Here is a 20,811-nt window from a genome sequence, read left to right as displayed (position 1 = left end):
TAAATTTTCATTAAAATTATACTCTTTTAAACTCCACAATTTTACCAATGAAATATTTTAAGGATAAGTTTTGTTACTGATTTTATTTAAAAAAAAAACACAAAGCAAACTGATTTCTGTTCTTGAAACAGGTTCTTCATAGTTTTAGTTTGGGTAAATTCTGCATGTAAGTTTAGTATATAATTAAAGGATAAGTAAAAATGGAGTAAAAAGACACATCTATAAAGCTCTGTTGGTATGTACTTCAGAACTGTACTTACCATGGAAGGGCAATTATTTTGCAAAATTTTATGATATCTCAATTGCTGAGGAATCATAAATAATATTTCTTTATTTTGGTGGAAGATTAACAATAAATGTTTAGGAATCGTTTAAAACTTAGAATATAAATTAAACACTATATCTGAAAAGAATCTCGCTAATCTTTTTCTAATGAAATTATTACTCATAATGGAATAGCATTTTTAAGGACAACTTAAAAAAATCCCCTGAATTAAAACTGTGTCTATCTTATCTAAAGGAGGAGGTAAAAAATTAGAAAAAGAGAAGAGAGTCACAAAGTGAAAATAATCAAACCACCATTGGGAAAAGCCAAAAGTAGTTACTATAAAGTATTAATCATCAATTTTATGATTTCTGATCCAAATTAAATGCTATACTCATTTATATTTTTAAGAATTGTTGTCTTAAAATTGTATTGCTTTAGGTCATGGTCACTTCTTTTATGACCTGAAGTACATGTGTCAGTAATATCAACCAATTGGCACCTATCCTCTTTTAATGGTAGAAAAAAAAATGACTATTATATTGTAATACTTTGTTCTCTCTCTCCTCCTCTTTCTATTTTTTTGTTTTTTGTTTTCGTTTTTGGATGGTTGGTGATTTGTTTGCTTCTCCGGGTTCCTGTTGATCAGTGGTGTTTGGCCAGTTTGTATTTTTCCAGACATCACTCCACGATGTTGTTGAGGTGTATGATGGGCCAACTCAGCAATCTTCTCTGTTATCTTCCCTCTCAGGATCCCATTCAGGTATCCTTTAATAGAACTGCCATGCATCAGTTACTGATTAAAGACTGACTTTGATTAGTATTGTAGTGAAAGTTGAGATTTATGTCATCCATATAAGAAATAAAGTAAACTGAAAATAGTATCACTTTTTTTTTCTCTAAAGAATAGAAACAAAATTAACTCAGAAGGTTGAGAAAAATACAACCAACTATTCTCTGGGATTGTAACCAAGTAAATAATATATTTAATCACTTAATCTCTGGTGTTTAATGTAATATAAAATATTTAAGAATTCTTTGAAGAATGAGGCAATATGTATAAAAATGTAATTAAAGCTTTCTGAGAAAAAGATTGCAATACAAGTTGAACCCAAAGGAAATATATTGGTAGTTGTAGGATATTTTAAAGTAATTTGATAGAACATAGATTGACATTTTCAAATGACAGTGTAAGATTATAATATAATTTGTTAGGTTTACTGAATGAAAATTATTTATGATATCTTAGTGTTTGTTTTGTTGAGTAGGAGAATCACTTCCACTGAGTTCAGGTAATCAGATCACAATTCGATTTACTTCAGTTGGACCAATAACAGCTAAGGGATTTCACTTTGTTTACCAAGGTAAGTGACCCTGTAGTCTAGAAACACGCTAAGGAATGATATAATTTTCCATGATGTATTCAGACTTTTTGAATGATGAAATCCTCTAGATAAAAGTGTTTTTAAGCAGTTTTATTTTGTCCCCTCCACCATCACTAGATCACTGTCACCTTGACCAAAGTAAACAAAATCTATTGCTTCCATCATCATTCTCAGTTTAAATGTCTGATTTTCCTTCCTTCCCACATATTATTTTCAAAACATCTATTTTTTTTTCCTGACAATCCTTTACTATCTACATTTTCTATTTTCTAACAGTCTAGCACTCTAGACTATTTAGTCTAATTTAGTTTAGCACTCGAAATTAAAGATATAAAAATTTTGGTGCTGATGTACTTAAACATGCCAAGGAAATCAGTGTTCCATTCTAAAATTATAGTTTTTCATTCTCTCAGGAGAATTAAAACTTTCTTCAGTTATTAGGACTTTTGTGCAATTAGAAGTTTGTTTACACATTTTATTTATTGCCTGTGGTAGACAACCTTCTACGTTATCATTAAACCAAGTTAAGAGCCATTATTTGAAATATTGTCTTTGAAATATATATGGTCACATAGTAGTTAATCTCAAATGTATCTTGCACTTTATTACTAAGAAATGTATAAACATTTGTGATTTGTTATTCCTATTAAACCTTCTTACCCCATTTATCAGTTGACCATAATCCTATACTCTTTTATGTTAAGTAGTACTTCCCCCTGGAAACAATGTGTGGTATTACGACTGCAAAAAGGCACTATAATGAATGGAATTATATTTACTCAAGTCGCATAAGAAGAATTAATCTATTTAGAATTCATCGTATCATTTTTTGGGCTATTGTCAATCTCTTTAATCACATTTGTTATGTGTTTTAAAAAGAAAAAACATCCTGTTATCATTCTATTTTACTAAACCAAAAAAAGGCACAATTAAAGGGCATACCTATAAAATCTAAAAGCAATTTCAAATCTGATATTGTATGATTATTAAAGTAAAAACTTTTATTGTTGTTAATCTGTCTGACATATATTCTACCTAGTCCAAATGTAGTTATCTTTCTCAATAGCAAATGTGTTTGAAATTAAGTTTGTGAACATTCTATGAAACTAATAAAGTACTGTTTGCCTTTATAAAATCTGCTTTTAATTAAGAACCAAATACTGAAAAAAATGTAAAATTATTTGATATAACCTGACACATATTTTATGAACTTTGTATTCTAAGTTTAAAAAGAAAAAAAACTTTCAGTTTTCATCTCACAAATTACAAAAATATCTAACTAAAACTACTTTGTAATATTAATGAGTTCGGTAAAACAAGAATCGTTGATGTTTAAAGAATCAAAAGTAAAACTTTTCTAATAAAAAACCTTGATGACAATAACAATATTTATTTTAAATTATATTTTATTCTGTCTGAAATTTAAAACTTTAAGAATGTATTCAAATTGTTAATTCAAGTTCTGATAAAAAGTGATGATATCTCGAAAATGTGTTTAAACAGTTACATTTTGAAATCTGTATTTGTCTACCATATAAAATTAAAATAAATATAATATTTCTACACAGCTGTTCCTAGAACAAGTTCTACACAATGCAGTTCTGTGCCTGAACCAAGATTCGGAAGAAGAATTGGCAATGAATTTGCCGTCGGTTCATCGGTTCTTTTTGATTGTAATCCAGGATATATTCTCCATGGATCCATAGCAATTAGGTGTGAAACAGTGCCCAACTCTTTGGCCCAGTGGAATGATTCCTTACCTACTTGTATTGGTGAGTATATAAATTTGTATGATCTGTGATTATACATATTTTATATAAAAATTGGTTACATCTTTCAATTTTTAAAATTTCAGATCTAATAATTATGTACTTAATTTTAAATAATTTAATAAGTATGCTTTATATAAATATGAAAAATCAGTGGAGATTTGTTGCAATTGTCTTGGTGATGAAATCAGTAAAAAAATTTGTGTTGAATTAGCTAAATAGTTTCCTCATTTACTGATTTATATGGATTTATGTGGATGTAAGTAAATATATATATTTCCAGGAACATAGAATCTGCTGCTACTAATGTGGGATTATGAAGCACTACTATCCTTTTATTTTTTTTATTTTTAATTGTTGTGGGTACACAGTAGGTGTATATATTAATGGAGTACATGAGATTTTTTTTACAAGCAGGCAATGTGAAATAAGCACATTATGAAGAATGGGATATCCATCTTCTCCAGTATTTATTCATTGTGTTGCAACAATCCAATTATACTCTTTAAGTTATTTCAAAATGTACAGTTAAGTTGTTATTGACTGTAGTCACACTGTTGTGCTATCAAATGGCAGATCTTATACATTCTGTGTTTTCGTCCACTACAGTTCTCAGCCTCTGGTAGTCATCCTTTGAAATAAATGTTATTTTTTATTTTTAAAAGTTTGTGCAAAGATTTCTGGGCCAATATGTAAAGAATTCAGATATCTTTTAAGAATCCAAAAGCTGACTTTTCTGGAAATATTTTGCTTGGTCATCAAAAGAATTAGAAAATATGAATTAATTTTTTCTTACTCTATTAGTTACAGATATGTATAAAAATATAAAATTATAAATTTTTTCAGTCTTTCACAAATATAGGTGGTAACATTTTGAATGAGTAAAATGCATAAGGTTAGCCAAAAATCTTATTGTTTCGAAGTTGTTTTTGCAATAGTGTATCTAACTTGCAATGGTAAATAGAATGTATACCATCTAAAATTATGGATATCTTAATAGTTTAGAATTTTATAGTATTTCAGGGTAATTATAATGACGCTTGGCTTTTGTAGAGTTCCATAGACATAGAAAATATAGAAAGTAGGGAAATTACTCTCTTCTCTGCCCCAAGAACATATCTGGAAATTTTTATTATTTTTTAAATTACATAATATTAAATTCAAAAAAGAGTGGTAAGACTTAATCTCAGGTTATAAAATAATTCTAATGACTTGAGTTGTTTCTCATTAAAGTTATATTAGTATGTGATGTTAAAATAAGATGTGTATATATATATACATATATATATATTTTTTTTTTTTTTGAGAGAGTGTCTTGCTGTGTCGCTCAGGCTGGAAGGCCGTGGCATGATCACAGCTCCCTTGCAACTTCCGCCTCCCAGGTTAAAGCCTCCTGCCTCAGCATCGCGAGTAGCTGGGATTACAGGCGTGCACTACCATGCCCAACTAATTTTTGTATTTTTACTAAATACAAAAGGGACCAGGTCTCACCATGTTGTCTAGGCTGGTATCAAACTCCTAGCCTCAAGTAATCCATCCCCCTCGGCCTCCCAGAATGCTGGGATTACAGGTTAAAAATAAAAGATAAGCAAAATTTTTGTTTTATTTTTGTTTTAATTTTAATAATCTTAATAGTCCACTCTCCATAGGGAGGAATGAGTGTGTATATTGACACATAATAGACAATCATAAATATATAAAATTACTTTTTAATAACACATTTTGCCATATGAAAATGAATTATATTTGCCATTCTTATTTTAACCTTTTTAAAATACATTTGCTCACATGTCAGTTCATAGGTCATTAGAATAAAAAATAATTTTAAATTGTGAAATAACATAGAAGGTACATTTATTTCTACTGAGAAGAGATCAAAGATAAATCTGTTGATATGCATTCACAGGATATGTAATTTTTTTTTTTTTTTATGGAGTCTCGCCCTGTCACTCAGGCTGGAGTGCAATGGCATGATCTTGGCTCACTCAACCTCTGCCTCCCAGGTTCAAGTGATTCTCCTGCCTCAGCCTCCCAAGTATCTGGGATTACAGGCACCCACCACCATGCTCGGTTAATTTTTTCTATCTTTTAGTAGAGACGGGGTTTCACCATGTTGGTCAGGCTGGTCTTGAACTCCTGACATCGTGATCCACCCGCCTCGGCCTGCCAAAGTGCTGGGATTATAGGTGCGAGCCACCGCACCCAGCCAGGTTATGTAATTTTTATAGAATATATTTGCTTTAAGTAAAATATATTTTTTTTACCATTTAAATCAGGACATTGTCAGCAATTGTGCTAGGATAATGGTATAAACTAGGCTCTCACAAATAACTAGGAAGGATGGTTGGTCATTTGATTTCTCTAGGAATTTGATATCGCCACTCCCACCCCCAACCCCAAAAATATACCTAGCATATTTCACAGTGCATTTTTTTCTTAAAACAAATATTTTATTTTTTCCATGACAATAGATGGAATCTGAACTATTCTTGTATTATTCTGTTATTTGTTGAATGAACACTTACAAAAAATAATTTAAAACACTAGAAGACTGTAAATGACTCTCCAATTTTCTTATCTTTTAGCTAAATAACCACAATTTCTGATTTCTGATATTTATAATTTTCTTAATGCCACTGTTTGCCAATCCTATCATCTGAATATTTATTCTCTCCCTCACCCCACCGCCCCCCAACACGCACAAATTCTTATGTTGAAACCTAATCCCCCATGTGGGGGTATTAAGAGGTGGGGCCTTTGGAAGGTGACTAGGTCTCAGGGGCTCTGCCCTCAGTAATGAGATTTGTGCCTTTATAAAAGAAGTCTGAGGAAGCATATTCAGCCTTCCACCATGTGAGGACACAGAGGCACTGTCTATGAAGCACTGAGCAAGCCCTCACCAAACACTACATCTGCTGGCACCTTGATCTTAGACTTCCCAATCTTTAAAACTCTAAGAAATACATTTCTGTTGTTGAAAACTTACCTAATCTATGGTATTTTGTTATAGCAGCCTGAATTGTCTAAAAAAGCCTGATTCCATGCTAAGTAATTTAAATACATATTTGTTGCAATCCTCTGACAAATCTATGGAACTGTTACTTTTGGAATGTACAGATGAATAAACTGAGTCTGAAAGAGGTAAAATAGTTCTCTTTAAAGTGGCAGAGCATAGTAAGGGTTAGAGTGGAGGCAGGATTTAAAACTAAGTTTTTCTACCTTTGAACCCTAAATTAATTGATAGATTACTGCTTCTCTTTATGTTCTGACTTATAAGCTATTTCCCAATTACATTTCTGCCTCATTTATTATGCAGAATTGCTGACTCCATTAAAATACATTTTTGACAGTCCACAAATACAGGAGATAAATCAGCTGGACTTAATGTTCCGCCTGTCTTGTGCCTACCAGAGAGCTGGGGTTAATATGGCAGAGAGATCCTCCCCTTAGGTACTTGCACTCTAATAAAGACAAAACAAATAATGTCCTCTTTTCTGAACCACAATACATACAACACAATACATTGACTTCATACTCGTGAAATGTTATAAATAACATTTATAACATTCTGAACTAAAGGAATCATGAGCTAAAAGAAATGTTTCTATATGTCTGTGAAAATTAGTCATGCAATATGCATAAATTGGAAATTACATTGCTTGAAATCACTTTAATAATTGAAGACAGACACATAATAATAACTCTCTTCAAAACTCACAGTAGATTTTTACATCTTTTTCTGTAATTACTAAGAATCATTATTTCTGCCTTACTTTCCCCAGTAATTATTTACATAATTTCTGTGTCACTTTTAATATATTTATGTAGGTATTGACAGAAAATATCAATGCTGTAAAAATAGAAGGACTTAGATAAGTAGTTCTCTTCATTTAGTTTCATATAATCTACTGTAAAAACAGAGTAATATAATGACATGGAAATTCATAAACTAGTTCATTAATCTTTAAATATCATCAAAAACCCTTGTATTCCTTTAGTGAGAGTGTTCAAAGAACCTACATATGCCAAGAACTGAAATGTAAATGTATGAATTAATCCTTAAAGGTTCTGTTTGTATATTTATCATGTTAATGTGCTAATTAACGTGAAAGGTTGTAAAGAATTATGTAAAATTGAGTGAAATCATCAGAGCTGGGAATTGTACTAAATTATCAGCACAAGAGTCGTGGGTGAATGTCTTCGCTTTGTCCGCATGACTGAATTGAAGTGAGTTACAATAAGATCCTGGAAAATTTACATAATCTCTGATCTTCAAATCCCATACCAATAAAACAAGAAAATAAGAAAACTTCTTCATAGGTTCATTATGGCTAAATGATTAAAAGCCTGGGCTTAGTTCTTGGAACCTAATAAGCACTAAAGAAAATAAGTTGTTTTTGTTTTTGTCAAATAAGCCACCACAAAATCAAGAGAGAAGATTCCAATTCTAAAGGTATTCGATGCAGAATATAGGACTTAATATGCAGTACTGATCAAGTGTTTGATACTATTGATTTTAATGTGTTGGCATTTTATTTTTAAAACAATTTAAAGTTATTATATGGAAAATGTGCCTTCCACAGAAGATTTTTGCATTTTGGAAAAGGCTGAAAGCACTGAGTACTGTCATTCTTTCCAACTCTAATTTAGGATTCCTTGAATGTTTGACTTCTATTTGCATTTAAAATTTATATGAAAGTTTAGGAAAAATGTGTTGATTTTATTGAAAATAATAGTAAATCTTTATTAAAATATACCATTTAGGAGGACAGTGAAATTTCCACCAATTAATGCATTCCAGGTCAAATGGTTGAGGAGTGTACTTAAAGAAATAGACATTTTGGTTTGTTTTCATTGTTGGCAAATTTTTTTAACATAAAATAAAAACAAAGTTAAAATAATTATTACTACAATTTTAATAGGCCTTGCAAGTATATATTTAACCCGTGTTTATGCTCTGCTTTTCTTATTACCCTAAAAATTTAAACATCATATTATCCAAAGAAATAAATATTCTTATATCCATGAAGACATGCAGATGAGACAGAGTTAGAAAGAGGCAAGATATAGATGGGAGAAATGATCTGTCACATTAAACAGAGAGAGAAAAGGAAAAATTAAAAAAAAATAGCAAAATAGCAAGCAAAGAGAAGTGAGTGAAGAAAGTGAACATTTGAAGAGAATATTTGTGAAACATAGAATAGAGAATATGAGACTATACATTTTATTTTGTTTTTATTTTTATTCTTTTTGAAATGGAGTCTTGCACTGTCACCCAGGCTAGAGTGCAGTGGTGCGATCTCCTGCAACCTCTGCCTCCTGAGTTCAAACAATCCTCCCACCTCAGCCTCCCAAGCAGCTAGGATTACAGGCATGCACTACCATGCCTGGCTAATTTTTTTGTATTTTTAGTGGAGACAGGGTTTCACCTTATTGGCTAGGCTGGTCTTGAACTGCTGACCTTAGGTGATCTATCTGCCTCGGCCTCCCAAAGTACTGGGATTACAGGTGTGAGCCACCGGGCCTGGCCCAAGACTATAAATTTTAAACCATTAACCATTTGTGTCTGAAACTGAAGAAAGCTCCTATTCTACATGATTATCACAAAGAGTTTTTATATTTCAAATGTATCAGTTGATTAATCCCAGCATTTTAGCCATCAAAAATAAAAATCTATATAAAAAGAGTAAGGTGATGCTATCCAACTAAGGATTTATCTTAGCAAGTACAGTAGCTAACACCAGGAACTAAAGCCTATGAAAGGCTTTAGGCTGTTATCTAGTCTATTACTGATATTCCACTTCAGGAGTGAATGCTAGTTTACTGTTCTCAACCTAGATTCAGCCAGAACTCACTTCCTACTTTTAGGGCAAAAGATGTGGGTACCCAGGAACCCACACCATCTCTCTGTCAGAGATCCAGCAGTCTGTAGTTTCCTGGGCTTTTTGAGAACCCTGACACTGCATCCATCAGGAGTCTTTAGATAAAGAACAGACTACTTTTGATTTTGCATTGATTCTTGCTATGGTTTAAATATTTGTTTTCCCCAATTTTTTATGTAAAAATTCTAACCCCTAAGGTGATTGTATTGGGAGGTGGGGCCATTAGGAGATGACCAATGGGATTAGTGTCCTCATAAAAGCAACACCAGGGATATTTTCACCTGTTCTACCATGTGAGGACACAGCAAGAAAATAGCTGTCTATGAACCAAGAAAAGGGCCCTCATCAGATACTGAATCTGCCAATGCTTTAGAAAACTTTGATTTCCCAGCCTTTACAACTATAAGAAATACATTTCTATTGTTTATAAGCCACCTAGTCTGTGTTTTTTTGTTATAGTAGCCTGAACAGACTAAGATGGAAAATTGGTACCAGGAGTGGGGTGCTACTGTAACAACAAACTAAATACGTGGCAGCAGCTTTGGAACTGGGTAACAGGTGTAGGCTGGAAGAGTTTGAGGTGCATGCTAGAAAAAGCCTACATTGTTGTGAAAGAACTGTAAAGGGAAATTCTGATGAGGGCTCAGAAGAAAAGGAGGAAAGCTCTAGAGAAAGGCAACATCTTTTTACTAAAATATCTAAGTGGTTATGAACAGAATATTAGTAGAAATATGGATAGTAAAGGTAATTCTGATGAATCCTTAGATGGAAATGAGGAACAAGTTGTTGAACAATAGAGGAAAGAATATTCTTGTTATAATGTGGCAAAGATTATGCCACATTATAACAAAAGTGGCTGATTGTGTTCATGTTCTGGAGTTTTCTAGAAGGTAAAACTTTAAACAATGAAATTGGATATTTGGCTGAGAAAATATCTAAGCAAAGTGTTAATGGTTCAGCTTGGCTTCCCTTGACTGCCAATGATTTAAACATGGAATTGTTAATCGATTGGAAATCAGGACTGGGCACAGTGGCTCACAACTGTAATCCCAGTACTTTGGGAGGCCGAGGTGGGCAGATCACAAGGTCAGGAGTTCGAGGCCAGTCTGGCCAATGGGAAATCTGTCTCTACTAAAAATACAAAAATTAACTGGGTGTGGTGGCACACACCTATAGTCCTAACTACTCTGGAGGCTGAAGCAGGAGAATCGCTTGAACCCAGGAGGCAGAGGTTGCAGTGAGCCAAGAATACACCATTGCACTCCAGCCTGGCTGACAGAGCAAGACTCTGTCTAAAAAAAAAAAAAAAATTGGGAATCAAAACTTCTATATTTTAAAAACTTTCAACCTACCTGTATTGGAAAAATGGGAAGACCTATTCAAAAGAGAACTTTAAGAGTTTAGCCGAGGCGGGTGGATCACGTGAAGTCAAGAATTTGAGACCAGCCCTGGCCAGCGTGGTGAAACCTGGTCTCTACTAAAAATACAAAAATTAGCTGGGCGTGGTGGCACATGCCTGTAATTCCAGCTACTCGGGAGGCTGAGGCAGGAGAATTGATTGAACCTGGGAGGCAGAGGTTGCAGTGAGCCGAGATCGTACCACTGCACTCCAGCCCAGGCAACAGAGCGAGATTCTGTCTTAAAAAAAATAAAAAAAGAGTTTAGTCGAGTAATGTTTGATAAGAAGATTAGTATGAACTCACAATCTCAGTAGAAGCTAGAAGCTATTCATCAATACAATGAGAGCATTAGTTAGCCATCTAAACAGAAGCCAGGACCTATTGTCCAAAACAAAGGAAGAATGAACCTGAGTGCATTTCAGAGATCATCGAGGCTACCCATCCAGTCACAAGCCCATAGTGCAAGGGCCTTGGAGTCAGATTTCAAAGGAAGGGCCTTAAACCTCAGGCTCTGATTCATGCAGTCTGTCACACAGCTGCTTGGCTACATAGGGATAGTTCTTGTGGGTCTGGTTCACCATGCTTGGTACCCAATAAAGCTATGGAGATGTGGTTGCCTTTGTGTAGATTTCAAAGGGTGTCCTGGAAAGCCTCTCTGCCCAGGCAAAGAACTGCCATAGAGGTCATGTGGATAGCCCCACACCTTTAGCATTGCCTTGTGGAAAAATGCCCAGTGGAGCTACAGAGGTGGGGCCACCAATATGATCATGAAACAGTAGAGCCACTGGTGTGTGATGTTAGTCAGGGAGAACCACAGGCATGCAACTCTAACCTGTGAGAGCTGTAGTATGTATTATGCCCAGCAAACCTACAGAAGTAAGATTATAACCTCCACTAGGTCCAGAATGTGGGACCTTCCCTGCAGCGTGTCTGGGAGGAGACCTCCAACCTGTGAGTCTAGGAGGTGAGACCATAGGCCCAGTGGGACTGAAGAACAGAGCATTGAATCAAATAGATTCTTCTTGAATTTTAAGGTTTTGGTCCTGCTTAAGATCTGTTACCCCTTTCTTCTGCCCTGTTTTTCTTTTTTAAGAATGGAAATATCTGTCCCGTGCCTGTCTCATCATTGTGTTTTGAAAGTAGATAATTTGTTTGATTTTACAGACTCATAGCTGGAGGTGAGTTTGCCTCAGGATGAATCATATCTTAAAGTGTCACCCATATGTGATTGACATGATATTTAGATGAGACTTTGAACATTAGACTTATGGTTGATGCTGGAACAAATTATAACTTGTGGGGCTATAGGGATGGAATGAATGTATTTTGCATGTGAGGACATTAATTTTGGGGGCCAGCAGCAGAATGCTGTAGTCTGAATGTTTGAATTCCCCAAATTCACATGTTAGAATCCTAACCCATAAGATGATAGTATTGGGGGCAGGGATTGGAAGGTAGTTATGAGGGCAGAGCTCTCATGAATGGGATTAATGCTCTTATGAAAGAGACCCCAGAGAGCTCTCTAGCCAGTTTTACCATGTGAGGACACAGCCAGAAGACGGTCATATATAATCCAGGAAAGGGGCCCTCAGCAGACATCAAATCTACCAGTGCTGACTTTCCAGCTTCCAGAACTGTGAGAAATAAATTTCTGTTGTTTATAAGCCACCCATTCTATGGTATTTTGTTATGGCCTGAATAGAATGAGGCAGTTTAAAAGTGCATATCCAGAGATAGAAAATTGTGTCATATGACTTCTATTTTCTGCCAAGATCACATGAAAAAGACATATTACCTTATACCGTTTTAAAAATATTCTTCCTTGTGGAACAGGTGTAAATCCATAAAGTTGACAATATGACAGATGGATATATGGGGTCTATGTGAGAGAAGAAATAGAAAGGTGATGATTCTAAATGACATTCGGAAGATAGACAAGTTTAAGTTTTACCATTTGGTGCAACTACTAATCTTTACATAAATGAAAATATAGTTTGCATTTCTATTTTTAACTATAAATATTTTAGCTTCAAAATGTTCTGAATAAAAATGGTCATGTCTTAAAATATTTTTAAGATAGAAAAAGCTCAGTGTCTTAAATATTCAAATATGAGAGTCAAGTACAGAGCTATCTTACGTTAATATCAAAGTGTTCTCTTTAATTTGTGCTCCTTTTCAACCTCTGTTAACTGCATAAAACATCTGCCCCAAGGTCTTTGAATTTCTTATTTCCTCTGATTAGAACAGATAGCTTTTTATCTCACTACATCATTTCATTGAAGTCTCCTATTTTTCTTGGCCATCCTATCTAAAATAATTTTCTGCCACCCATCAACCGTTTACTCTTTATACCATTACCTTTACAGCAACCATCGAACTGTATTATGTATAATTTTTGGTTGTAAAACATTTCTTAATCTGTCTTAATTGTCCCCCTTTCCATTGTCACTATGTTGGTTTTGGGCTCAATCGAAAGAGGACTTGGCACACAACAGGTGTTCAGCAAACTTTTATTCAGTGAGTGGATTTTAGTAAATTACTGTATCAATTTCCCGAATATTTGTAGAGGGTCTGACAACCCTTACCAACTTCCCAAGTCCAAGGTCCATACTTTTTCCATTTCAGTATTCCACCACATGGTGATACTCTTGCATAGTTTCCTTGCTTAAACCTTCACAAATCTGAGGTTTCAAACTCTTCTGACATCTGCAGGAAAGATATGTATGTTGGTAAAACACAAGCAATAGATTTACGTATTATATGGGGAGTTTTATTCTGAGAGAGAGCAAATTCTCCATTTACACTTTACAGTTTAGATATAATCTTTGACAGCCTATTTACAGGGTTTTATACATGATGATTGTTTTTCTGTCTTAGTTCAATGAATGCTCAGTTAACAGCTTAAGCCAAGTGAGCATCCAATTGAAAGCAAAACAATACTGCTTTCTACATTCCTAATGATTTCCCTCTCAATTGTATCATTTCAGTCTCACAGTTCTTATTATTACTGTCAACACTGTTTTTTTTTTCTGTCACAGTAAAGCACAAGAAAATGTTCATTAATTTTGCACACACTGACATACTAAAACTAAACTGTTGATTGGAAAGCAGCCCCATAAGACATGATATGTGAGTTGTGCTTATAGTTAAAATGGTCAAATACTAAATTAGAAGATTCACAAACTTTAACAACCAGTTTGTAAACAATATTTAATAATCTTGTACAAAGCTGTAGTTCCAAGCCTTTCTTAATTACAATAAAATACAATAAAATTTTACTTTAAAAAATTAGACTTGAGACCAATGAAAAACTGAAAAATAAAACTTATGCTGAAGACTGAGTTTTTATCTTCCAAATTTGACCTTGTTACACTTCACATTTCTTAAACTCTGCAGTCTCCTAAACCCCCAGGCTTTCCTCCCTTTTAGACTCTGTGATTCAAATAACCCCCTGCAGCCACTAATAGCTTTGACAATATATGGCCTTAGGCATAAGTACTTCTGTTAGTGGGAGGTCTTTTTTGAAAAGCCCTGGAAGCTGCCACCTACTCCCCTTAGGCAAAGAGTCTTTAATTAGCTGCTTATCTGATCATGCTTATCTGGTTCTGTTTTTTCAAGTTCTTTAGAGACCCAGAAAGAACTACTTTTACTTGAAAGTCTCCATGGCAACACCTGTCTACTTCATCTTTTCTTAGAATGGGAAAAAAAGGTCATGAAGAAATATATACAAACTCTCCATCTCATTCATTTATCCATTTATTCATCTATCCATTCATCCATGAAAAAGTTATTAAATACAATAATAAATAGCAATTTTTGGCATTTGAATGAAGCACTATTAAGCATTATCTCATTTAATATTGACATCAACTCTGGAAGGTAGATATAATTATCTCTATTTTACAGATAGTAAAACCTCTTGGTTTAGATAAAAAGGCAGAATTGGATTTGAACTTAGGCTGCTTGATTTGAAAGCCTGTTCTATTAATCCACATATTATACTGAATACTGATCAGAACAGAAATTTATCCTATATCTTTTAAAAAACAGGATGCAAATGTTAGATTGTGGTATTGCATATCTGCTAATTTTTCTATAGCATATTTTGTTGATAAATAAATATGATTGCAGTAGAATTAGACAAATATGGCTTGTTTAGAAAAATACTGGGAGACAGGAATGATGCAGGAATGATAAAGAGGTAATTTGAAAGCACAAGATATGTACAGATACACAATCAGTTCTTCAGTGATTTATTCAGCAATAATTTATTGAGTGCTTACTGCATGCCAACACTATTCTAAGCACTGGTGACATAGTTTTGAATAAGAATATAAGATCTTTGTCCTTACATTTTGCATTTACATTTTACATTTTACTGGAGGAGGACAAAAGTCATCAAGAAATATATTCTTTTCTTTTGGGGAGTGATAATGCTATAGAAAAAAATAAAGCAGGAGCTGGAGTTGCAACAAGACATCCAGAGCATGCTGCTATTTTAAACCTGAATAAAATGAACAAAGGGAGGGATGAATAAAAGTCTTTCTTGTTGGTGAGCAAGTGTATGGACTGTTGAGGGAGAGAGATCTTGACATGTTCAAGCCACAGTGTCTGGAACACAGTAAATGATAGCAAAGAGTGATAGGAGATGAGTTTAGAGAGGCAGAGCAGAGGGCCAAGTCACATGGATCCTTGAAGACCACGGTGAGTTTGAAATTTTCCTAACTAGTATGGGAATATATTGAGCTGGGGAGTGATATGATCTTAATCAGTTTCTAATAAATCACTGCAGTTAGTGTAGGGAGATGTGGAGTAGAACCAATATGACTGATTAGAAGCCTATCAAGGTAATGGAGGGGAAAAGTAGTGTGATTTGGATAGGAAGATTATGGTCACAGTGATGAGAATTAGTAAGCTTTGGGATATATTTTTAAGGTGGAGCCGTTACTGATAGATTGAGAATAGATGTAAATGTAAACTTGACTGCAAGAAAGATAAATCAACATGAATCTTAGGTTTATGGCCTAAGAACTGAGTGAATGGTGGTGACAATCCCTGAGATGAAAGAGAGTGTGGATGAAGAAGAATTTCAAAGTTATTATTTTGGACATATCCATTTTGAGATACTTATTAGACCTATGATTGCAAAACTCACAGAAATCACAGCTAGAGATAAACATCTGGTAGTCAGAGTATATAGAAGACATGGAAGGGGGGACAGTGATTAGAAAGAGAATATGGCCTAAGACAAAGTTACAAAGAGGAGAATGAGTTAAAAAAAAAAAATCTGACTGCAGCCAATAATAGAGTAGAAAACCAGGAGAGTATGGTGTTCTGATGTTCAAGCAAACAAAGGCTCAAGACAGATGGAGTGATCAACAGTGAGAGCTAATTATTCATAGATTGAGTAAAATGCAAGTTAAGGATTGATCATATCACAACATTAATATTCTGGTGACTTTCACATGGTTATTTCACTAGAGTAGTGAGGACAAAAGTCTGAGGCAATGCATGAAAGAGAGGATGGAGGAAGAGGAGATAGCTTGTCACTGTAGCAGCATGGAAGAAAATTTATAATGCAAAGAAGAAGAGTTAGAATCTTGATAAACAGAGTTTCAGGCAAAAGGGTGACCTTGTCTGCTCAGACTTGAGTCTGTTGCAAGAGACTAACATAAAAATAATGCGGAAGCATAGTATGATAAAATTGTACAGGAAAACATTTGGTGCTATGGTAAACTACAGGACACTTAACACAGGGAAATTCCAAAGGGTTGAAGCGGTAACATTCACACTGAAAGTCCATAGATGGGTAGGTGTTAGCTAGGTGAGAGAAGGGGACAAATCAAGTGACAGCAATAAGAAAGCATATTAGTTTAGAAGGCTGGACTGGGTTGGGGGATTAAGATGATGAGGGCTTGGGAAATTATAGTTACATACAAGCCTGGAGATGAAGTCAGAGACTAATACAATTAACTATATTTATCTGTAGGCCGGGCACAGTGGCTCGTGCCTATAATCCTAGCACTTTGGGAGGCTGAGGCGGCATTGTTTGAGGCCGGTGATTCAAGACCAGCCTGAGCAACACAGATCCTGTCTCTACAAATTAGCTATATAAAAATTAGCTGAATATCTATACACAAATTAGCTGGGTGTGATGGCACATACCTGTAGTCCTAGCTACTCTGTAGGCTGAGGTGGGAGGATTGCTTGAGCCTAGGAATTTGAGGCTGCAGTGAGCTATAATCACACCACTGCACTCCAGCCTAGGCAACAAAGACAGAGCTTGTCTCAAAAAAAAAAAAAAAAAAGAAAGAAAGAAATTATCTGTGAGCTGTGAATTCAGACAAAGGGGAAATTATTGAAGGATTTTCACCAGAGAAGCAACATGTCATATTTTAATTTAGAAAGATAATTTTGACAGTATTTTGAAAAATATAGTGCATGGAAAACATACCAGCCATAGGGAGGCCACTTATGTGATTAATGTAGTAACTCAGAAAAAAAAAAAAAAAGTATGTATGAGGAAAAGTGGTGGTGGCGATGGAGAGGAAGAGCATCTATAAAGTATTTTTTTTTCATCAGCAGGATCAACACTTCATCAATTACGTTTTTGTTCTATTTTTTGGGCGAATGTTTTAAATTTCTTCCTCTGTCTTTTGCATGTCATTCTCAAATCATGCTAAACTGCTGGTTTTCTATTTAAATGAGCTAAATTAATTTTGACTAATTTAAACAGAATTTGTATATAACCCATTAACAGAGATTTGTAAGAAAACACAACTAAGTGAGTTTCTTTAAAAATATATTGTCACATTATTTTAAAAAGTTTGCAACATCTTTTTTTTTTTTTTTTGAGTAATTGCCCTGGTTTTTGTGTTTGTCTTTGGAAGTGGCACAAAACTGTAATTCACTTTAAAAAAAATTATTATTACAAAAGATATGTTCTTTATATCTCATCATTTACAGCCATACTAGGACAAATTCCCCAGGAGCACAGTACAATTGGGACCTAAAATAATATTTGTAGCAAAAGGAAATATAATTTATTGATTTCTAACTGTTTTCCAAGCAGTGTGCTAGTTTCTTATGTACATTCTAGTTTCTTTGTATTTTTCACAAAAGCCTTTTAGAAACAATAGTGTTACCATTCCACAGATAAGATATCTGTGTTTCAGAGATTCTAAAGAACAGGTCAAAGTCACACAGAATTTAAGAGTTATGAGTTAGGTCATGGCCAGAATCAAGGTGATTCTATTAATGGCATGAGAATTTTACTTTCAGACTAGTACCTTCTAAAAATGATAGAAGCCTTTATTGACTTCTGAGTAGGTCTGCATACATATTCTTTCTTGTAGTAGTTAGACTGGCAACAACTAAACTGGGACCACTTCAAGTATCTTCAGTTCCATCTAAGGACATGGACTCTGGCTTCAACTGCCAGGATTCAAATCTCAGCTTCATCTTTTTTTTTTTTTTTTGAGATGGAGTCTTATCCTGTCTCCCAGGCTGGAGTGCAGTGGCGCAATCTCAGCTCATTGCAACCTCTGCCTCCTGGGTTCAAGCGATTCTCCTGCCTCAGCCTCCAGAGTAGCTGGGACTACAGGCGCCCACCATCACGTCTGGCTAATTTTTGTATTTTTAGTAGAGACGGGGTTTCACCATATTGGCCAGGCTGGTCTCGAACTCCCGACATTGTGAGCCTCCTCAGCCTCCCAAAGTTGTAGGATTACAGGCATGAGCCACTGCACCTGGCCAGCTTCATCTCTTCATATGTGATCTTGGGCAAGACAATCTCTTAATTACTCCATTTGATTGCCTCAGCTGTAGAATGTGGAGAGTACTTGTTCATATCTCATTAGTTGTTGGAAGGCTTAAATGAGTTAAAATATGTAAAGTACTTAGAAGGGTGCCTCGCATATAGTAGGCTCTATATAAATGTTATGATCATAATATAATTGTTATCATCATCCTCATTACTTTCCAGTGGATGCTGTTACTCCTCAAAGAATGCATGAAGGAGAAAGTACCAAATAATTTTTTAAAAATTCAAGACAATTTTTATCTAAAAATGAACTATTTTTAAGGCAAATTTAGTCAATGCATGTTTTAGTAATACAATACAAATACTATGCTGTTATTGAGTTAATTGTAGTGTGATTTTTAGATATGCCATTCAAAGGTCATCCATTAATGCTGTCTAATTATTTGTTATCGTTTCCATGGTATACAAAAACTTCATTTTCATTGCTTTTATCAGTTTTGAAAAAAGTATGATTTGATTTGCAAGTCTAGTATCTGTCTAAGATGTTATCTCTGACCTTTACTCTTATTTTAATCCTTTGCATTAGAATTAACTCCCTCTCTTGGACTGCTTTATTTTCAGTGCCCTGTGGTGGAATTTTAACTAAGCGCAAAGGGACTATTTTGTCACCTGGATACCCTGAGCCTTATGACAACAATCTGAATTGTGTGTGGAAGATCACAGTGCCAGAGGGAGCTGGCATTCAAGTAAGAATATTTAAGTTTTTCTTCTTTTCATTGTATGTTTGTAGTTAATCTTTTCAGAGATGACAGAATGAACATTATTTCTAAAAGTTTAGCAAGTGGTTTTGACTGACATGGTTGAAATGAATAGAAAGATATTTGTTATTAATTTTTTTCACGTAGAATTAACAGAAAGCCAATTCAAGATGGCATAAGCAATACAAAAAAAATGTGTTAACCCCATATAACATGGAATCTTGAGGTAAGCAGATTTTAAACATTATTTCAGGGGTTCAGTGTGTCTTTCCTCACCCACGTTATTTCCATCTCTCTGTTCTGCCATGCTCAGCCTGTTGGTTTTAGTTCTTAGACACCTTCTCCTGAGATCTTGAGGTGGCTGCAAAAGCTCTAGGCATAACAGCCCTTCATAGCAATGGCCAGCAGCTAAAACAGAATGTCCCTATGTTATGTACCATTTCAGTGGTTAAGAAAACTTTTCAGGAAACCTGCCAGCAGACTTTCCCTCCTGTTTTATTGACCAAGATTGCAATCATATCCGTTCCAAACCTATGCAATGGGCAAAAACCAAAGATTTACTATGATTTGGCTCAAATAAAACTATATTACCTATCAGGAGTAAGCAATAAGTGCAGCCTCCTATTATGCACACATCTCTCACTTCATTGAACTAAGCCAGATCTGTGTTAGCAAGGAAGGAAGATGCTCTTTAAAAATAGGTAATCAACAGTGACTGTCCTGTTATTTGAATTATGTCTATTTTGGGGGTGCTATTTGACCAGTTATTCTGTTTTACATAAAGATATATATTTTTTCTGGATGAATTGATAATATTTTACTGCAGAATCAGTATATATATTCTATGAAAGGTAATTATGCTTCATAAATATTACCTTATCTAGCCTTCACAGATATAACTTGATTACTTCTCTAATTGATTTGTAGAGTTTTTCTTTAGAAACTTGAGACATATAAGAGTTGTGGAAAAATTAGCCAAGATGCCATGCATTAATAATGAAATTAGATTGAAGCATAATTTTTAGTAAAAAAAATCAGCTTCATGGATTTATAATTGTTCAGACATTTTAAAAATTACTCGACAGGTGTTGGGAGTAAAATATGCCAGCAAACCAATGACAAAACAAAAAGCATGTACATTTTCAGAGTTTTAAGGCCATCCAAAGATTATAGATGCATACTTACATTCTTGCTAGTTTATAGACAATTTGTCAAATTTGAAGATAACGAATCAATCCTATCTTATTATAGTAGAATAATAAGGATTTTGGGATTGCCCATGCTCCAGCTTGTACAGAGGATCTGAAATGATATGAAACCTTCAGAATCTTCATAGAACTTTTACCACATCATCTGGTTATAATCTTCTCAAGGTTATTCAAGAGCATCTATATATTAAATCAGCTTACTTATTTCCATCTAATCTTAAAATTTTGAAAACCCTGACATGTTTTCTTTAGTTATTATCTTCTCTTTTTGACCCATTGCAATGTGGCTTCAGCAACTAATACTCTAATAGAGCCAGTCTCATAGTGAAGATCTAAATATGATTAAATCCATTGTGTGGTTCATCTTTCTTGCTCTGTCAGC

General features: G+C 34.4%; 1 protein-coding gene across 3 annotated transcripts in view; it reads left to right on the top strand.

The window, feature by feature from the left end:
- CSMD3 (CUB and Sushi multiple domains 3) overlaps positions 1-20,811 on the top strand; it is a 1,204,746-nt gene that overhangs the window by 1,017,908 nt on the left and 166,027 nt on the right. For 2 of the 3 annotated variants that reach the window (XM_019032923.3, XM_019032924.3), the window contains 4 exons: positions 915-1,028; positions 1,534-1,629; positions 3,219-3,422; positions 19,085-19,209. In XM_019032923.3, the coding sequence (XP_018888468.2) occupies positions 915-1,028; positions 1,534-1,629; positions 3,219-3,422; positions 19,085-19,209 (539 nt within the window). The remainder of the gene's footprint in view (positions 1-914; positions 1,029-1,533; positions 1,630-3,218; positions 3,423-19,084; positions 19,210-20,811) is intronic. The other variant, XM_031014090.3, reaches the window with a different exon arrangement.

This window comes from Gorilla gorilla, chromosome 7 (assembly GCF_029281585.2).
Source record: "Gorilla gorilla gorilla isolate KB3781 chromosome 7, NHGRI_mGorGor1-v2.1_pri, whole genome shotgun sequence".
Lineage (NCBI taxonomy): Eukaryota > Metazoa > Chordata > Mammalia > Primates > Hominidae > Gorilla > Gorilla gorilla.
The sequence above is the reverse complement of the archived record's forward strand: the minus strand, read 5'-3'. Positions and strand labels throughout refer to the sequence as shown.